General features: G+C 55.6%; 1 protein-coding gene across 1 annotated transcript; it reads left to right on the forward strand.

Moving 5' to 3' along the window:
• Positions 1-7,142: 7,142 nt before the first annotated feature.
• HCRTR1 (hypocretin receptor 1) lies at positions 7,143-18,118 on the forward strand. The gene is made up of 8 exons (XM_079943484.1): positions 7,143-7,268; positions 8,489-8,825; positions 9,015-9,193; positions 10,373-10,616; positions 10,990-11,105; positions 12,972-13,198; positions 14,431-14,552; positions 16,246-18,118. The coding sequence occupies exons 2-8, from the start codon at positions 8,627-8,629 to the stop codon at positions 16,434-16,436; spliced, it is 1,278 nt and encodes a 425-aa protein (XP_079799610.1). The 5' UTR covers positions 7,143-7,268; positions 8,489-8,626; the 3' UTR covers positions 16,437-18,118.
• The last annotated feature ends 239 nt before the right edge of the window (positions 18,119-18,357 follow it).

Consider the following 18,357-nt stretch of genomic DNA (forward strand, 5'->3'; position numbering starts at 1 on the left):
AATGAGTAGCTATCCAAACTCTGGGGGGAAAGTACCTTTGCTAAACTTCTCGTCTTTCAAAGTAGGACACTGTTAACTCCTCAATAGCCACCTTCCCTCCTTCCTTTAGTCCTAGAACCCCTACCTTTCAGCCGGACACATGGCTACTCAGAGAAAAATTATATTCCTCAGCTTCCCTTGCAGCTACATGTGACCAGGTGACCAAATTCAGGCCAACTGGATGTAACAGAAGTGATAGTCCCCTCTACTAGCTGGAATACGGCTGGGACTGGCCATCTCTGACCCAAGCCAAGAGTTTTTCCATTAATAATACTAGCTAAGACTTATGTGTAGGCTTTGTGTCAGGCACTTTTCTAAGTGTTTTGAATGTATTAACTCATTTAACCTAATGAGGATGTGTATTTCCTATTGCTGCTGTAAAAATTACAGCACTGTTGCTCTAGAGCCCACAAGCCACAACTACTGAGCCCACACACCGCAACTACTGAAGCCTGCGCTCCTAGAGCTCATGCTCTGCAACAAGAGAAGCCACTGCAATGAGAAGCCCACACATCGCAATGAAGAGTAGCCCCCGCTCGCTGCAACTAGAGAAAGCCTGCGTGCAGCAACAAAGACCCGATGCAGCTAAAAACAAATTTTTTAAAAGTTAAAAAACAAACAAAAAAAAGTATTAAAAAAATTACAGCAGTGATTTAAAACAGAACTCTTATAGTTCTGGAGGTCAGAAGTCTAAAAGCAATGTGTCAGTTGGGCTCCTTCCATCTGGAGACTTAGGGAGGAATCCATTTCTTTGCCTTTTCAGCTCCGAGTGGCCACCTGCAATTCCTTGGTTCGTGATCCCTTCATCATATCACTACAGTCTCTTGCTTCCATCATTGCATCTCCTATTACTACCTTGATTTCCTGCCTTCCTCTTAGAAGGACCCTTGTGATTACATTGGGCCAACCCAGGCAACTCAGGATAATATCTCAAGACTGTTAACATAATCACTTCTGCAAAGCCCTTTTTTGCCATATAAGGTAACACTCACAGCTTCTACAGGTTAGGACGTAGACATCTTTGGGGGAGTATTATTCTCCCTACCTTAGACTGGAACTATATTATCCCCATTTATCAGACAAAGAAATTCAAGCACAAAGTTTAGTATGTCCACGGTCACACAGCTCATAAGCAGCAGACCCATGATTTAAACCCAGACAGTCTGGCACCAGAACCTGTGCTCAAAACTGGGATACTGGGCTTCCCTGGTGGCGCAGTGGTTGAGAGTCCGCCTGCCGATGCAGGGAACACGGGTTCGTGCCCCGGTCCGGGAGGATCACACATGCCGAGGAGCAGCTGGGCCCGTGAGCCATGGCCGCTGAGCCTGCGCGTCCGGAGCCTGTGCTCCGCAATGGGAGAGGCCACAACAGTGAGAGGCCCGCGTACCGCAAAAACAAACAAACAAAAAAACTGGGATACTTTTCTGTCCTGGCAGAATTCTGGGTTTCTGATGATTGTAGGGTCACCTTGCCGGCCCTGGAGAGCCTGCAGAGAAAAGTCAATGTCCATCTTTCTAAGGACTGTCATTTGGGGAATCTTTGTTATAGTAGCTATTTTCTTATACAGGAATCGATAGCTACTCTACATAATTAAAAATAATGATTTTATGTTATTCTGAGTGGTTTGAATCTTTTACAAGGAAAACGTACTCTTTATTCATTTCAATTGTGTTCCAGTTGGAGGGTATGGCTACCAATCAGCCCACATCATACCCTCACTCACACCTTTCAGGGACTCCACTGCCTCTGGGATGGAGTCCGAGCTCCTCAGCCTAGACTGAAAGCGAGCCCTTCACCCATCTTTCTGTTTCTCGTTGGTTCTCTTCCTGGGATCACCCTCAGGCCAAACCAGCGTTTACTGTGACCCCAGAACAGACCTTTGGCCATGCCCACCCCTCATGCTGCCCGCTCTGCCTGGAATCCTGCCCTTTTTTCCTCTCTCACTCCTGCCCAGCATGTCTCACTCAAAACCCACCTGTGAACTCCTATTCATCCTTCAAGACCTAGCCCCTAGTTGCCTCTGAAACGTTTTTGCTTATCTTGGTTTTTCTGTGTCATGTTTAAGATTTTCCTCAAATGTCTGGTGATCCAGGTCATAGTTAATTTGCTCCCCACCCCCAGTCTGCACACACACACACACACACACACACACACTCACTCACTCACACCCCTCCCAGGAAGATCAGGCATCTCCTTCTTTTGCTTCTCCTTGTATGTTCCTGTGTTGAAATAACCACACCAGCACACATTTCCTATGATCATTGTTTATTACTAATATTACTTATTATTTTAGGAATTGGATCTTTTAACAGCCTCCAGCAGCAATACATGACTCAAAATAAAAACAATACCAAATAATGGGATAAGCGTAAGGATATCTGGCGAAGTCCTGATTTTTCCCATGAAGACCCCTCTGATTTTTAAAAATACTAAATTATTTTTAAAATATCATATGAATGAACGTGTGGTTGTCTGTCTTGCTGGTGCCCAGCACTTGCTGCTCTGCCCACCTGCCTGTTTGCAGTGAATCCTTACACAACTCTATATGGTAAAGGTTCCTGTTGGTCTCATAACCAGTGAAATGAGGCACAGAGAGGTTGTATTATTTCCTATTGCTGCTGTAACAGATTACCACAAACTTAGTGGCCTAAAACAACACAAATTTTTTTCTCTTATGCTTCTGGAGCTCAGAAGTCCAAAATGAGTCTTACGAGGCTAACGTCAAGGAATTGGAAGGGCTGCGTTCCTTCTGGAGGCTCTAGGAAAGACTCTGTTCCTCGCCTATTCCAGCTTCTAGAGGCTTGTGGACCCTTCCAGCATTGGCACCACTCTAACCTCTGCTTCTGTCATCACATCTTCTCTTCCTCGCCCTCTTGCCTCCTTCTTATAAGGACCTTGTGATTATATTGGGCCCACCTGCGTAACTCAGGATACTCTCTAACCAAAGATCTTTAACTTAGTCCCATCTGCAAAGCCTCTTTTGCCTTGTAACTTATCTATAGATTCTGGGGATTAGGACATGGATATCTTTGAGGGTCATGACCCAGCCCACCAGAGAAGTGAAGTGACTAGTCCAAGATGACACAGTAATAAGCGACAGAACCAGGACTCTAGCCCACGCTAACTCTTTCTGGCTCCAGAGCCTGTGCTCCAAACCTTCTTTCAACACTAGGCTTAACAGGCTGAGGGGTCTGTTTGTTTTTCCTTTGGGTCCACATGCACTATCTGTTTTTGGTCCCAGCCCCATCCTACCCCTGGCCCTGACTCTACAGGCTCCCACTCTAATGCATTTGATACCCACCCCTACCCAGGTTTACATGGGGTCTCCCCAGCCTAACCAGGAGGGACCCCAGCTCTGCAACCTACCTGCCACCAGTGCTTGTTGAGTGGGTGTATGAGTGAGTGAGCAGACAGAAGACTGCTGTCTCCAGCACCTTCCCTCTAGCTCCTGCCTCTGGCTTGAAGATGCTCCCTAGCTTGTGAAGCCACCGAGGATGCCTGACCTCGGGACCTGGGCCCCTCATTCTCCTGGTGGATGTTGATTCCCTTCCAGCCACTCAAACCCTGAAGGAGGGCCAGCCCTCCCCAAGACAAGGGGCACAAAAGCTGAGTGCCTGGCCTGGAGATGGAGGACATGAGGTCCCTCAGTCCATCCCGTGGGCACGGCACTTTGTCAGGAACTTCCAGAGGCCAGTACTGTTGGGCCCAAGGACCAAAACATCCCAGTTGCCTCAGTGGCTTGCCTGGACTCAGCCCTCAGAATCCCCCTTTCTGGGCTCACAGCCCAGTCACTGCTGGCCCACATCTCGCCCCACCCCACACTTCTGCTTGTTTTCTGATCTCTGTTCTTCTAAGAAGCACCTCTCTCCTGCCTGGGGTGTTCCCATCCCCATCCTGGGCCTGTAGCAGCCGTTAGCAAGTTGAAAACGCAATTACATTTTGATTATTCTAGTGCTGGCCAGACAGAGGTTACTGTAAGTCACGATGGAATTGGGAGGGAGGGGGAGGCAGCACCTGGGGCCAGTGCCTGGGCTGACACTTGAAGATGGATGTGACAGGGACCTGTAGCTCAGAGGCTCAGGATTAGATCAACAAGGCTGGAGCTGGCTGGTTCCAGGAAAGAGGTCGTGTGGTCTCGGTTGACCCTCAGCTCAGGCAAAGCAAGGGCTTCAGGCTGGCCCTCCCTGGGAGAAGGAGATGCCAGGCTGAGGGCCCAGCCTGGAGATGGAGGATATGAGGTCACTGGGGTCCCTCTCCTGGGCACAGATGCTTTGCCAGAAGCTCCCAGAGTCCAGTGCTGTTGAGCTCCCAAACCAAACAACTGCAGCTTCTTGTGGGTCTCCAGGAGTATCACTGGCCCCCTTGGGACCCCAGGATTTTCTCTGAGCAGGCATACCAGGGTCTCTACCCCATGCCCGCAGAGGACAAACAACTGGCTTCTCCTACTCTCAGGCCGTGGCTAAGAGAGCCAGACTCAGGACCTGGGGACCCAGAGCCTCCTCCCTGGCCAGGGTCTGATAGGGGAGGAAAAAATATCTGCTGCTTCAGGGTACAAGGAATCACTCAGGATCCTTTGTCCTGGGGAGCAGCCATCTCTGGGGTACCGAGGGATGAAAAGAGGGTTTGGTGAGTGGGAATCCTCTTAAGGGGAGACGGGACTGGCTCTGTGACATTGGGCTTTGCGGTGGTGGGGGCGGATTCTCCGCCTGACTCCGTCCCCACACAGACAGGTGCACCCCCATTATAATGACTTGGGGGCACCTGGGAAGCCGCTTGATCACTCCAACTCAGGGTGTCTGGGAGGCCTTGAATCATGGCACTCTGAGCTCTGGGCTGGGTTCTAAGCCTGGTCTGTGCTGAGCTCAGCTGGTGCCCACCACCCACACAGGCACAGAGGGGTCTGTACCTTTCACACCACCGGCTGCAGCTGTCATTTGACTGTCCGGCGCTATGTGCCTCCCCTCCCCGCGTGTGCCGCGGCCCCCTCCCAGCCCCTAGCAGACAGTCACAGCTCTAGATGGGGGGTGGTTCACGTGGGGGATTAGATGAGTCATCCCCGTGGGGGCAGACATACTGCGTTCCACGCACGCACGCTCGGTCGCAGAGCCATGGACGCAAAGGCACACCACACTCACATTCCCACACTCACAAGAGAACACACTGGGAGGCCAATGCTAGTCAAAGCCACAATCACACACCCAGACACACCGAGAGACAGACACCCCCCAACACACACACACACACACACACACACATCCCTCATAGACACAAACACCAGTACACACAGAGACAAATCAAGACCCATACAGACATATCCCACCCAGGATGCCCCCCAGTCATCAGCCCAGAGCCTGTCCCTACCCACATGCAGGCTCAGGGACACAAACACACACACAGCAACACACTGGATTCCCCAGACACACAGTCACAGCCCTTACTTCTAAATACAGACACTAACTCCATCTCTCTCTCTCTCTCTCTCTCTCTCTCTCTCTCACACACACACACACACACACGTCCCCTGATCCTTTCCCTTACCTCTGCCAGCACCTAGGGCAGGCAGGACAGAGTGTTGTTACTGCAAGGATGCTCTGACCCATCACTCACTGCGCGGATGCCACCCAGGGACAGGGTTCTGCCCTAGGGCCAGCCTCAGTCCTTCCTCCTGCCCTGGACAGGTGAAGGAGGTCCCTGACCCATCCCCTGGGCTGCCCCAACTTCCCTCCCACACACTCTGTGCCTAATGGTGCATCTCTAGCTCCTTTGAAAAAAGGCTTTTGCTGCAACAGGGAAGATGGAAGTTCCATCTCAGGAGTCACCTCCCAGGAGGGAAGGGGTGTGACTCTCCGAGGGTCAAAGGGGAGGGTGAATTTGATGTTTTAGGAAGGTCCCATCCTGAGACAGATAATAGCCAAGGTGATGGCTTGATGCTCAGAAGGTCACCCTTCACCGACTTGTGACTCCTGGAAGGGCCAACCTCCTCACCTTTGCCCCTGTTGTTTTCTTTGCCTTGAATCACTGGCTGCAGGCCTTCCTTCTCATTCTTTAGGTCTCTGGTGTGTTCCTGCTGTAGGAGGCCTGTCCTGACACCCTGGTTGGATCAATCTGTCCTGTGCCCCCCAGCTCCTGGGCCCCCTGGCAGCTCTCCTCGCTCTATAGAGGACTTGCCTGTTTGTGAGCCCACCTGGCTCCAGCCAGCCTCCGTCTGGCGTGGGAGGAAGGTAGACCTGGAGAAGAGTGCAGCTTTGAGTCCCATCTCGGCCTCTGCTGTGTGACCTTGGGCAAGTCACTGAACCATGTGAGTCCAGGGTCCTTATCTGTGAAATGGGGATGGTAACAGCTGCCTCACTGGGTTGATGTGAAGATTAAATGAGATCATGCTCATGGTGGGGACTGTACAAATGGCAGCTGTATTATTCTAGCTCACTGCCTGGCACACAGCTTGGAAAATGTTAGTTGAATTCATCAGCCCTTCTGGTGCCCCCCCTTCCTGCCCCCACCTACCGTCCCTGTCTTGGGAGGGGGGAAAGTAGGTATGAACAAAAAGGATTGGAGGGCAGATGGAATAGGAGGCTGGGAGAAGGGCGATCAGGGCCTTCTGGCATCGCTGGGAGCTAGCTGCTCCAGCAACAGCCGGAGCCTGGCTGGAGGCGGTGCAGTGACCCACCTGTGCCCTCATCCTCATCAGCTAGGTGAGGCAGCGGGAAGAGGTGGAGCTGGGATCCACCTCTACACTGTGGCTCTTCAAAGCTACCTGGGGCCCACCGGCACACAGTAGGTGCGTTCTGAAAGCAGAGTAGCCGGAGGCAGAAATGTTGAATGAATGCGAAAGGTATGAATGAACGGATGGAAACATGAATGGAGGTGGGATGGACGCTTGAAGTCTGGGGCGAGGAGGAACGAGCATCTCCCTCCCGATCTCTGGGTTGGGAGACCTGCAGCCAAGACCGGCCCGGGGCTCCCTCCCCTCCCTGCCCCTCCCGCCCCGGCCTCCCCCCTCTTCGCGGCGCGCAGCCTGGCGGAGCCCGCGCCCAGCCACAGCCCGCGTCGGAGCCAGCGCTCGCGCCCAGCCGAGAGAGCCCAGGCAGCGCATCCTTGGGAGGGGGTTGCCCCGGCCCCCTCCCCTCCAACCCCAGTCCCCGGAGATCGGCCTTCGGGGCGGGGAGGCAAAGTCCCGGTGCAAGATCGGGGGACCAGCAGCGAGGACGCCGGGGAACCGCAGCCAACAGGTGCGGGGCTTGGGGGACCCCCGGGCTCGGGGTGGGGGACTTCAGAGGACCCTCGGCGGGAGCCAAGAGTCTCGGGAGATAACCTGGGTGCTTGGAGGCTGGGTCCCCGGCATGCTCTGCCCTCCTCCCGGCAGGCAGGCTCCTAAAGAATGCTTCGCGCCCTCGCTCCCCGCACCGCAGCCCGCACAGCCCCAGAGATGCAGGGAGGTCCCGCTGAGGAAGCGGGTCCGCCGGCGCCCGCTGGGGGTGTGAAGGAGACCCCTCATGCTCCCCGGGGGGTCTCCAGGGATCGGCAACCCTCTTACATACGTCCGGGGTCCTCCCTTCTCAGCCGGGGAAAGGACGGGTCTGAGCGAGCGAGGAGGGGCGGGGTGCGAGGCCGGATTTATGAATGAAGAGGGCGGCCAGCACGCCGGTCCAGCGACCCCTGGCGGCCACCGGGGCGCATCGCGGCCACGGGATTCAAGGGGGGACTAGCGGGGGCTGGGGGCTGACGGGCCCAGCCCCTGTGCCTGGGGCTCTCCCCTCGCTTTCGGAGAGGTTGTCAGTTCCTCCCTGCACCTCTACCCACACTGTGTGTGTGTGTGTGTGTGTGTGTGTGTGCGCGCGCGCGCGTGCGTGCGTGTGTGCGTGCGTGTGTGCCCCACCAGGGAGGGTCTGGCAGGTCTTGTGGGCAGGGCGTGGGTCTTCAAAAGCCTCCCTTGACCAGTTTTTCAACCAAAAATTCAGGCCTGTGAACTGACTCAGGAGAGAACATTTAAATCAGGATGGCTTCCCCTCTCCAATCTGTGGTGTTTGGTGGACTCAGACAGACCTGGAATAACAGCTTTGTGACCTTGAGCAAGGGGCTCAACCTCTCTGAGCTTCTATCTCCCCCTCTGCAAAGCAGGGCTCTTAATAGTGGTAACCGGCAATGACCGTGAAGCCGGCTTCCGGTGCCAGTTTCTGGGTAAAGCACTCGGCATTCATTAGAGCTCATTATTCCTCAGCGAGGCCCTGTGAGGCCGGCTCAGTTATTACTCCACGGGGTAGATGGGGAAACCAAGGCTGAGAGGGGTGAGGTAAGTTACCCAACTGGTATGAAATTGGGAGGCAAGGCAGATCTGTCTTTCTCCATCGATTTCAGGCTCTCCATAACCCACGTGACTGTGAGAATTAAGAGGAAGCTCATCTGCAAGTTGCCTGGCACTCTCCCTAATGTTCCCTTTTCCTTCCTTCAGAAGGTTTCAGGCTGGGACCACAAACACCTGAGTGCAAGACTCTGGGTCCCCTGAGGGAAGTGGGCTAAGGCCTGGCCCAGGGGCGCCCCTCCCTTGGGGAGCCTGGGATGTCCATCAGCTGTAGTGGCTCCTGAGCTCATGGAGCCCTCGGCCACCCCAGGGCCCCAGATGGGGGTCCCCACTGACAGCGGGGAACCGTCCCCGGTGCCTCCAGACTACGAAGACGAGTTTCTCCGCTATCTGTGGCGTGACTATCTGTACCCGAAGCAGTACGAGTGGGTCCTCATCGCCGCCTACGTGGCTGTGTTCCTTGTGGCCCTGGTGGGCAACACGCTGGGTAGGTCTCTAGGTCCCTGTGGTGCTTCGGGCTTCCCCTGGGGACTGGGAGGGGTCCTGGGCCTTGCTTCTCTCCCCCTCCCCCAAGTCCCTACTGGGTACTGTGGGGGAAGGGTCTCACTGATGGGACCCAGCTAGACTGGGCGTGGCTCTTCCACCGGCCTCATCTCATCCTGCTCCCACCCTGCAGTCTGCCTGGCCGTGTGGCGGAACCACCACATGAGGACGGTCACCAACTACTTCATCGTCAACCTGTCCCTGGCCGACGTTCTGGTGACGGCCATCTGCCTGCCGGCTAGCTTGCTGGTAGACATTACTGAATCCTGGCTCTTCGGCCATGCCCTCTGCAAGGTCATCCCCTATCTACAGGTGAGCTTTGCCTGGGTGCCCCTCATGACCCCCCTGTCATACCAAGTACAAAAACCATGGCCTTGTGTAGGTCTCAGTGACCCTCAAACTTGCCTTTTAGACAGGACATGGCTCAGTACCTCGGCAGTGTCATGCTCTATTGTTAGCAAGGGCAGGCCGTCAGGCACGACACTCAAGGACACAGACACAGACACAGCCCCATATACTCACACAGAGATACCCTCCAGGTCACACTCATAGACATTCACAGAGGCATGTTCGGACACATGTACAGTCACTTCCAGGTACACGGGCACACAGTGCAGGAGAGAGGCGCAAGCCCACCGTGACAGAGAATGGGCCTGTTACCTGACCCCAAGGGGGCAGCTTTGAGGTGGCAGGCTGGCAAGAGTCTCCTCCCCAGCCCTTCCGCTCCTGGCTGGGGCCTTCCCTCTCCCAGCGGTGGGTGTCAGGCTGTCCTGTACGGTTGTTGGGCCAGAAGAAGAGCTGGCCAGAGGGTTGCATCCCTCGACCCTCTCCCTGTACCCCAGAGGGCAGGGGGCACTCCTGGAGCCAGTGCCCCTGCGTCTCTGGCCTAGGTTCATCTCTGCCTCCCAGAATGAGGACTCTTTCCTCACAGCCTGGGGAAGGGATGGGATCCCAGGGCAGAGAGAAATGCCTCTTGGATTTCCCATTATTTGGAGGTTTCCCACTCAACCCATTAACTTTGGCAACCCTGAGAATAAAGACAGGCAGGTGAGGAAATCCACCTTAGGCAAGTTATTTAATCTTTCTTGCTTCAGTTTCCTTACCTGTACCTTGGGGGTAAGAGGACACACCTCAAGGGTTGTTCTGAGGATAACGAGAACAGTGTCCGGCATGTAGTTATTTCCTAAAGTGTAAATTATTATCCATAGTAGGGGAGCACCTACTATGTGCCCGGTCTCAAGCTGGACATTCTCCATCCATAATTTCATTTATTCTCACAAGAATCCTGCCAGGTGGATGATACATTCCCATTCTGCATACGAGGCTCAGAGGGGGTGAGTGATTTGCCCAAATCTACACAGGCAGTAAGTGGTGGAGTCAGGATTTGCACTGCACCTGGCTGCCTGGTATTTCTGGGCTGTGAGCTCCATCACTCACCCCATGTCTCTGGGTGGCCCCCAAAAGGACTGACACTGTGTCCCCATGGGGCAGGCCGTGTCTGTGTCAGTGGCAGTGCTGACTCTCAGCTTCATCGCCCTGGACCGCTGGTATGCTATCTGCCACCCCCTGCTGTTCAAGAGCACTGCCCGGCGTGCCCGTGGCTCCATCCTGGGCATCTGGGCTGTGTCGCTGGCTGTCATGGTGCCCCAGGCTGCTGTCATGGAATGCAGCAGTGCGCTGCCCGAGCTAGCCAACCGCACCCGGCTCTTCTCTGTCTGCGATGAACGCTGGGCAGGTAACGGCGGGAGCCTTGGGCAGGTGTCCCTGAAGTGGGCACCTCCGGGGCACACACCCCCAGAGCAGACATCTATCAGGGCACTTTTGGGGTGGGCACCCAGGGGTGGGTATCTCTTGGGAGGATACCCTAGAGCAGGCATCTAGCAGGGATACCTCTGGTGTGGGTACCTTCTCTAGTGTAGACATCGGCCAGGGGTCCCTCCAGGTTGGAGACCACTGGGCTGGGCAACTCCAGGGTCTCTCTGCCATGGCACCTGTATGGGGCCCAACTGCTTACTTTGGCCCTAGTCAGGGCAGGGTGGTATTGTTAAGCAGGGCAGGCTGGGGCTTCCCAGACTGAGCCCAACCCGTGCATCTCTTGGCCCCTGCAGATGACCTCTATCCCAAGATCTACCACAGTTGCTTCTTCATTGTCACCTACCTGGCCCCACTAGGCCTCATGGCAATGGCCTATTTCCAGATCTTCCGCAAGCTCTGGGGCCGCCAGGTGAGGCCCACTCTGGTGTCACTGTGTGGGCTGGGAGGGGACAGGGGTACTGGTCTGAGGGAGTAGACAGCCCTCTGCCTTCAGAACATGCCATCCTGGCTGCAACCAGAGAGGCAAGGCCTAGGCATGCGTCAAACTCAAGGCCGAAAGTGCTAGTGCCGGCCCTGGAACCGAATAGTAACTGGCATCCTTCTAATATCAGTAGCTGCCAGTTACTGCACCAGGCACTCCCAGCTAGTCTTGCATCCTCTTCACCACCATCCGTTATCCCCTTTTTTTTCTTTTTAATAAATTTATTTACTTTATTTTTTTTGGCTGCGTTGGGTCTTTGTTGGTGCACGCGGGCTTTCTCTAGTTGCGGCGAGAGGGGGCTAGTCTTTGTTGCGGTGCGCGGGCTTCTCATTGCGGGGGCTTCTCTTGCTGCAGAGCACGGGCTCTAGGCGCGCGGGCTTCAGTAGTTGCAGCACGGGGGCTCAGTAGTTGTGGCTTGAGGGCTCTAGAGCGCAGGCTCAGTAGTTGTGGCACACGGGCTTAGTTGCTCCGTGGCACGTGCGGTCTTCCCGGACCAGGGCTCGAACCCGTGTCTCCTGCATTGGCAGGCGGATTCTAAACCACTGCGCCACCAGGGAAGTCCCTATCCCCACCTTAATATATGGGAAAACTGAGACCCAGAGAGGCAAAGCAACTTCTCCCAAATCCCTCACCAGCGAGTGGACGATCAGGGACTAAAACCCAGGTCTGTGGGGTTCCAATGCTCGGTTCAGTGCCACAACAAGAATAACACCTCCGTGTTGCTGTCCAAATTAGGCACTTTGCTTGCAATGTCTTCACAACTTTCTAATCAAAGAAGCAATATTACCCACTTTACAAATGCTGAGTAAGGGCAACCAATCTGCCACGGCTGATGAGTGGCAGAGCCTTTCTGGTTCCAGGGCCTTCCTTCTTTCCTCTATTACACACTGACCAACAGCAGGGGTTTTTTTTGGAGGGGGGCGGTTTGCCATGGGAGGGCATGCTCAGAGGCCCTTGGCACTAGCGGGGTGAGTCCTGGATCAGCGCCCGGGCCGGGAGAGGAGGCTGGCCGGAACACGAGCAGCCTCGCGCTCCACCAGCGCTCGCCATCTGCTCCTCACAATGCCCCGGTCCACAAGGCAGGAGTCGCTATCCTTATCCAACAGGAAAAGCAGGGCTCAGGAAAGAAAAGTGAGTTTACCAAGGTCACATAGCTCTTGAATGGCTGAGCTGGCCCTAGATCCCAAGTTTCCTGAACTCTAGCCCCATGCCCTTCTGTTGTGGGGTGATTCAGGTGTCCAGTGTGAGAGAGGCTTTGAGAATATCTGTGGCTGCTCCAGGTGCCTAGAACCACCATAGGCCTATCGGCACTGACCTAGGCTGGGACCTATGCTCTGAGGCCCAGGCCATTCCACGCTGTCCACCTGCACGCCCCTTGCTCAGGCCTCCCAGGGTCAGGCAAGGACCGGGGGAGGCACGAGTCATCCAACCACCCCCGTCGCCACAGATGCAGGTGGTGATTTAAGGAAGATGGGTGGGTAGCTGGAAGGATGTTCAGGCCCCAGGCTGTGACCTGGGGGCTTGTCAAGGGTCCCCTACTTCATCTACAACTAAGGGTGAATAATACCGTCCCAAGAGACATATTGTGGGTGGTCTCACGATGAGCTAATGGAACACGGAAGTCCACTCAAGTCCAGAGTGTTGGTCTTTATCATGAATATTAGGCTCCTTCCTGCTGCAAGGGTTTGTTCCCTTGCCCACCTCCCCCTGCCCCAGGGTCCAGCAGGCCCAGCGAAGCAGAACGACCCTCCCAAGGAGCTGTACCCACCGCTGCTGTCTGTGTGTGCTGGACAGATCCCCGGCACCACGTCGGCCCTGGTGAGGAACTGGAAGAGGCCCTCAGACCAGCTGGAGGACCAGGGGCAGGGCGTGGGCGCAGAGCCCCCGCCTCGGGCCCGTGCCTTCCTGGCCGAGGTAAAGCAAATGCGAGCTCGGAGGAAGACGGCCAAGATGCTGATGGTGGTGCTGCTGGTCTTTGCCCTCTGCTACCTGCCCATCAGTGTCCTCAATGTCCTCAAGAGGTGAGAGCGCGTGGGGAGTGGTTGGGGGTGGGGAGAGGTGGTGGGGTCAGAGGAAGGAGCTCTCTCTGCTTCAGAGAAAGATCTGGCTCCACCGCTCACCCACTGTGTGACCTTGTGGGAGTAATTCTCTTCTTTGAGCCTCAATCTCCTCATCTGTAGAATGGGAATAACCGGCCTGCCTCCTGGGGCTCTCGTGAAAATTCTCTCGTCTGGCCACTCAATCATCAGGTTGTTAGGGCTGGGAACGGAGTGAACGAGTGCACGGGACAATGTCCTGCATTCGTGGAGGCGACATCTGACGGGAGAGAGAATGGACATGTACTACAATGTCAGCCAGTGATAACTGCTTTGAAGAAAAAATAGGGAAAGGGGATAGAGAATGACAGTGACAGAGGTTGGTGGGGTTAAAAATAAATGTTTTTTAGATGTAATGGTTAAAAACAAAAAAGCCTCTCTGAGGAAGTGACATCTGGCAGAGACTTGAAGGAAGGGAGCAACCACACCCACAGGGGTCTGGAAGAATAGCAAGTGAGAGGCCATGGGGTGGGGGTGGGGAGGGGGGCAGGGCAAGACCCTGGGCTCTTTGCCATGAGACAATCTCAGTGTGTTTGCGCTTGGTCACTTCCTGGCTGTGTGATCTTGGACATATCACTTTGCTTCTCTGAACCTCAGTTTCCCTATTTAAAAAATGGATGAGTCTATGACTCATCATGCTGCTACGGGGATGGATGATAAAGTGGAGGGGGAGCCCCAGGGGGTCACACGGCTGGTGACTGAGCAGAGGTACCCTGGTCCCTGTTCCTAGGCCCACTCTGGTCATACGTTCTGCACCCAAGAACCCCAAACTGTGGTCAGGACCCCAGACTCAGAGGCCCAGGAAAGGGCTACCTGGTGCACAGAAGGGGCAGTGGGACTCTTGTACTTTACAGCCATTCATGAGCTATGTGACCTTGGTCAACTCGCCTTCCTTTTCTGAGTTTTCCTGTCTGGGAGATGAGGACAGCAACTCCTGCCCAACACACACACACACACACACACACACCCTCTCCCATTTCTGAGTGTACACACACACACACACACCCTCTCCCATTTCTGAGTGTACACACACACACACACACACACACACACACACACACACACACACACACACACACACACACACACACACACACACACACACACACACACACACACCCTCTCCCATTTCTGAGTGTCCTGCCCCCTGGTCCTAGGGTGTTTGGGATGTTCCGCCAAGCCAGCGACCGAGAAGCCGTCTATGCCTGCTTCACCTTCTCCCACTGGCTGGTGTACGCCAACAGCGCCGCCAACCCCATCATCTACAACTTCCTCAGTGGTGAGTGGGCTGGGGACGCAGAGTAACTGAGGGTGGCAACAGTCCCCAGGACAATGGTCTCCCCATCTTCAACCCAGGCTGAATAAAGCATGCGGGGAAGAATACACCTGCTGCCTCCTGGGGATCAGGACCCTGCTCTGGGAACTCCCACTCGGGGAAGACTTGTCCCCGCCCAAGAGCCCTGGTCTGAGTGGGAGACAGGCCACACTCCCAATAGTGGCCAAAGAAGGTGACCAGCTCCAGGATCCAGTTTTGCAGATTATGCAGACCACTGAGTGGGGGGGAGCACAGGGGCTGGGCCAGCTCACCTCCACCCCTGCGTGATACATGCACAGCAGGACTGCCAATCAGCCAGTCTGGTCAACACAGGCTCCAGATGGAGCCCCTGCCTGAGAAGATGACTGCATAATCGAGGCATCAGGGGGAAGGGCGGGCCACCAGCGAGGCAGCCCAGGGCCGGGAAGCAGCTTCCCCGTGCCCAGCTAGACACGTGCTGGCAGAGTGGCCCGAATTTGGGGGGGCTACCCCTGAATCCACCTGCCTCCAGCACCAGCCCTCCCACCTCCCCTCTGCAAGTCCAGGCATCCCTGGTCCCCTGCCCCCCCGCCCAGGCCTCCTCTGTCCACTGTCCCATAGCCCCCACCCCCTTCCACTACCTCCCGGTCTCAGGGTGGAAAGGCCCCACCCCGGGCCCCCGCCTGGGCTCAGCAGAGTGTGACTCACCAGACCTGACTCAGACCAGGCCTAGAGAACTGACCAGATGACTGCTCAAGCCTGGACAATCTTTGAGAAAAGGCTGAAAGGTTAAAGAAGGGGCTGGGATCAATGCTGTAACCCTCACTGAAACTAAAGAATTACTCAACAGAGGCTAGCCGGGTGGTTTCCAGCTCAGAGGGGAGAACAGAAGAGACGAGCAACGGCAGAGGACACGTCAGGCAGACTTCCTGACGTGCATTTCTTCGTTTGGTCTACATTTACTGAGCGCCTGCTGTGTGCTCGGCCCTCTGCTGGGCACCGGCCAGGCTTGTGGGGCGATTGAAACATGGTTGTTCAGTTCCAGCACAATCTGTTGCCTGGTGTCCTCTGACTGTACAGATGGCTGTGGTGATCCCTCCTTCCCCACTGTTCCCTACCCTTTAAGCGAAGGCTTTGGAATTAGAACGCTGGTGACCTTGGGCAAGCCACTGCACCTCTGCGTGCCTCTGTGGAGTGAGGCTAGAGGACTCCAGGCCTTCAGGGTGCTGGGGTGAGCTGGGCGACAAACTCAGGTGCCCAGCACAGTGCCCTTGCAAGGGCTGCTGCCGCTGTATTTTCATCACCGTGGGGCAGAGATGGGGAAAGCCTAGCCACAGATGGTGAGCCGTGAGCCCCTCCACCTACCCGCCAACGAGGGCAGAGGTGACCTAAGCTCCCTGAGCCAGACAAAACGTTTTCAGCCAGGCTCAGAGCCAGAGCGCAGTCAAGGAATCAGATGAAAATTGCATTTCTCCTTGGGAACCTGCTCCAGGGCCTCTGTCCTCACTCTCCCTGGCAGTGACGAGGTCGCCTTGGGGCTCTCTCCTGCCCAGCTCTACCCTTCCCTCCCACCCCCTCACAGGCAGCTTGGCTGGAGCTGCGTGGGTGTCCCTGGGCCCAAGGCCCCTTCCTGCTGCTTCTGTCTCCTTATGGCTGTGTCTTCTGTCTCTCAACCAAGGCAAATTCCGGGAGCAGTTTAAGGCCGCCTTCTCCTGCTGCCTGCCTGGCCTGGGTCCCTGCGGCTCTCTGAAGGCCCCCAGCCCTCGCTCCTCTGCCAGCCACAAGTCCTTGTCCTTGCAGAGCCGGTGCTCTGTCTCCAAAGTCTCGGAGCACGTGGTGCTCACCAGTGTCACCACGGTGCTGCCCTGAGCGAGGGCCATCCTGGTGGCAAAAGGGGGTGCAACCTATCCCCTGCCTGGGCTGCTCCTCTGGTTACTGGGGGAGCTGCCCCCACTCCTCATGGAAAGACTGCTGGTTGCAGTGCGAGGCCGGGGCTCCTCGCCTCGTTTTCTGCCTGTTTAACTCTGGGCAGTGTCACTTCCCTTCTCTGAGCTGCGTCCCCTAAGCGGATTCATGTGAGGATTAAGCACGCTCAAGAAAGTGGAAAGCTCTCTGTAAACTGTAAAGTGTTAAGGACAAGATTAACGTTGTGTTCCTCTCACTTGGCTATACCGCACAGTACCATCCATCACTATCATCCTTCCAGAGCTTGGCCCTCCTCCCAAAGACCCCTCTCCTACCCAATCATAGGTCTTCCCTGGAGGCTGCTATAAGGGTCCCAGCAGGCATTTCCATCTGGTCCAGGGGCTCTAAAGCCCAGGCTGCACTTGGCAGCGCTCCTTGAGGCCCATGTGAACTAATCTGAGCCCAGCCCCTCCCCAGTGGGAACAGAGCCCCACCCTCACCAGGTGCCAAGTGCACACACCACAGACTGGACCCCGTTGGTTGTGCAGTGGTAGAACACTCTCCACGAGGCCATTTGGTATGGAGGCCAGCAGCCTGAAGCAACTGTAATTAAAAGTCTGGCACTGAATGTTCCCTCTCCTTGTCATTGCACAAAATCTGTGCTTCTTAGGTTAGGAGTGAGAAGGTGGGGAGGCTGGGGGAGGAGAGAAGACAGTGCTGGAATGCAGCTATCTGCTGACCCCTCCCACCTCTCATCCCCTAACACACGGGATCCCAGATGGCTCCTGGGCAGGTCTCAGAGCACACGTGCTCCTGCCCCCTCACGTGGCTCCGATCCTCTGATGCCAGGACCTCGATCCTGGCCACATCTGTCTGCTCACGAGCCCAGCAGTCTATGGAAGGTAAGGGGGGTAGGGTGGGCAGACAGCAGGGTTAACAGACCAATTTACTGTTATCTTCACCTTCTTGGAAATCAGGGCTTGCATTTATTTTCTATGAACTCACAGATTAAAAAGAGAAAGCCAGAGACTGGGCTAGACGTGTTCCATCTGCCACCAAGATGATTAGAGGGCTGCCAGAGGCCCTGATCCTTGCTGCCAGAGCAGGAGGTGGGAAGCAGTCTGAAGGACTGTCTGCTGAGACGAGCGGGAGACATCTGGCAGAGGCCAGCTCGGCCATGCGCACCGCTGGGTCTGCTTAACCTGATTAATGACCTCACCCGTCAAGAAGTGGGGCAAACCGCAAACCGCGGCTCCTGCCAGGGGCCCAGCCCAGGAATGCTTTAGCTCCCCTCCTCGTAGGCAGAGCAGGTGGAGGGAGTGGCCTGAGCATGTCATCCTGCTCTCCAGATGACTCGCCAGCCCAGCTCACGTGAACACTGCCACAGATGTGCAGCTGTTGCCAGAGGGTACAGGGTGTCCCGCCCATTCTCCACTCCCTTCCCGCTAGCCTTAGGATCCAAAGCTGTTTGTCAAGTTTGTAGCCAGGCTTGGAGGGGCAGTGTGTGGAATGAGGTGTGAGGGCTGACGCCCAAGCCCAGAACCAACCATGTCCACAAGGAAGAACCCAGGTCCTGAGTTCCTCAGCCCCAGCTGATCACAAAGGTGACAGAGTATGATTGACACTGTTCTAGACACAGGTTTCAGTAAACACTTGGCTCAGTGGGAAGAAACCACAAAAGCTTCCCCTAATGGCTGCAGTTCTACTCTGTCCTCTGCGGGTTGAACCCAGCACCATGGTGGGCCTCAGGCCTCTATTTTGGGGGACTCAGATGAACTCACAGGTGACCAGGATGCCATGGAATGAAGCTCAGTGAACAGCTTCTGGAGAGCCTGGGACTATCTGGCCTAGGGAAGGGAGGACCTGGGGGAATGTGGTGGCAGGT

Source organism: Stenella coeruleoalba (assembly GCF_951394435.1).
Source record: "Stenella coeruleoalba genome assembly, chromosome: 1".
In the NCBI taxonomy this organism is placed as follows: Eukaryota; Metazoa; Chordata; class Mammalia; order Artiodactyla; family Delphinidae; genus Stenella; species Stenella coeruleoalba.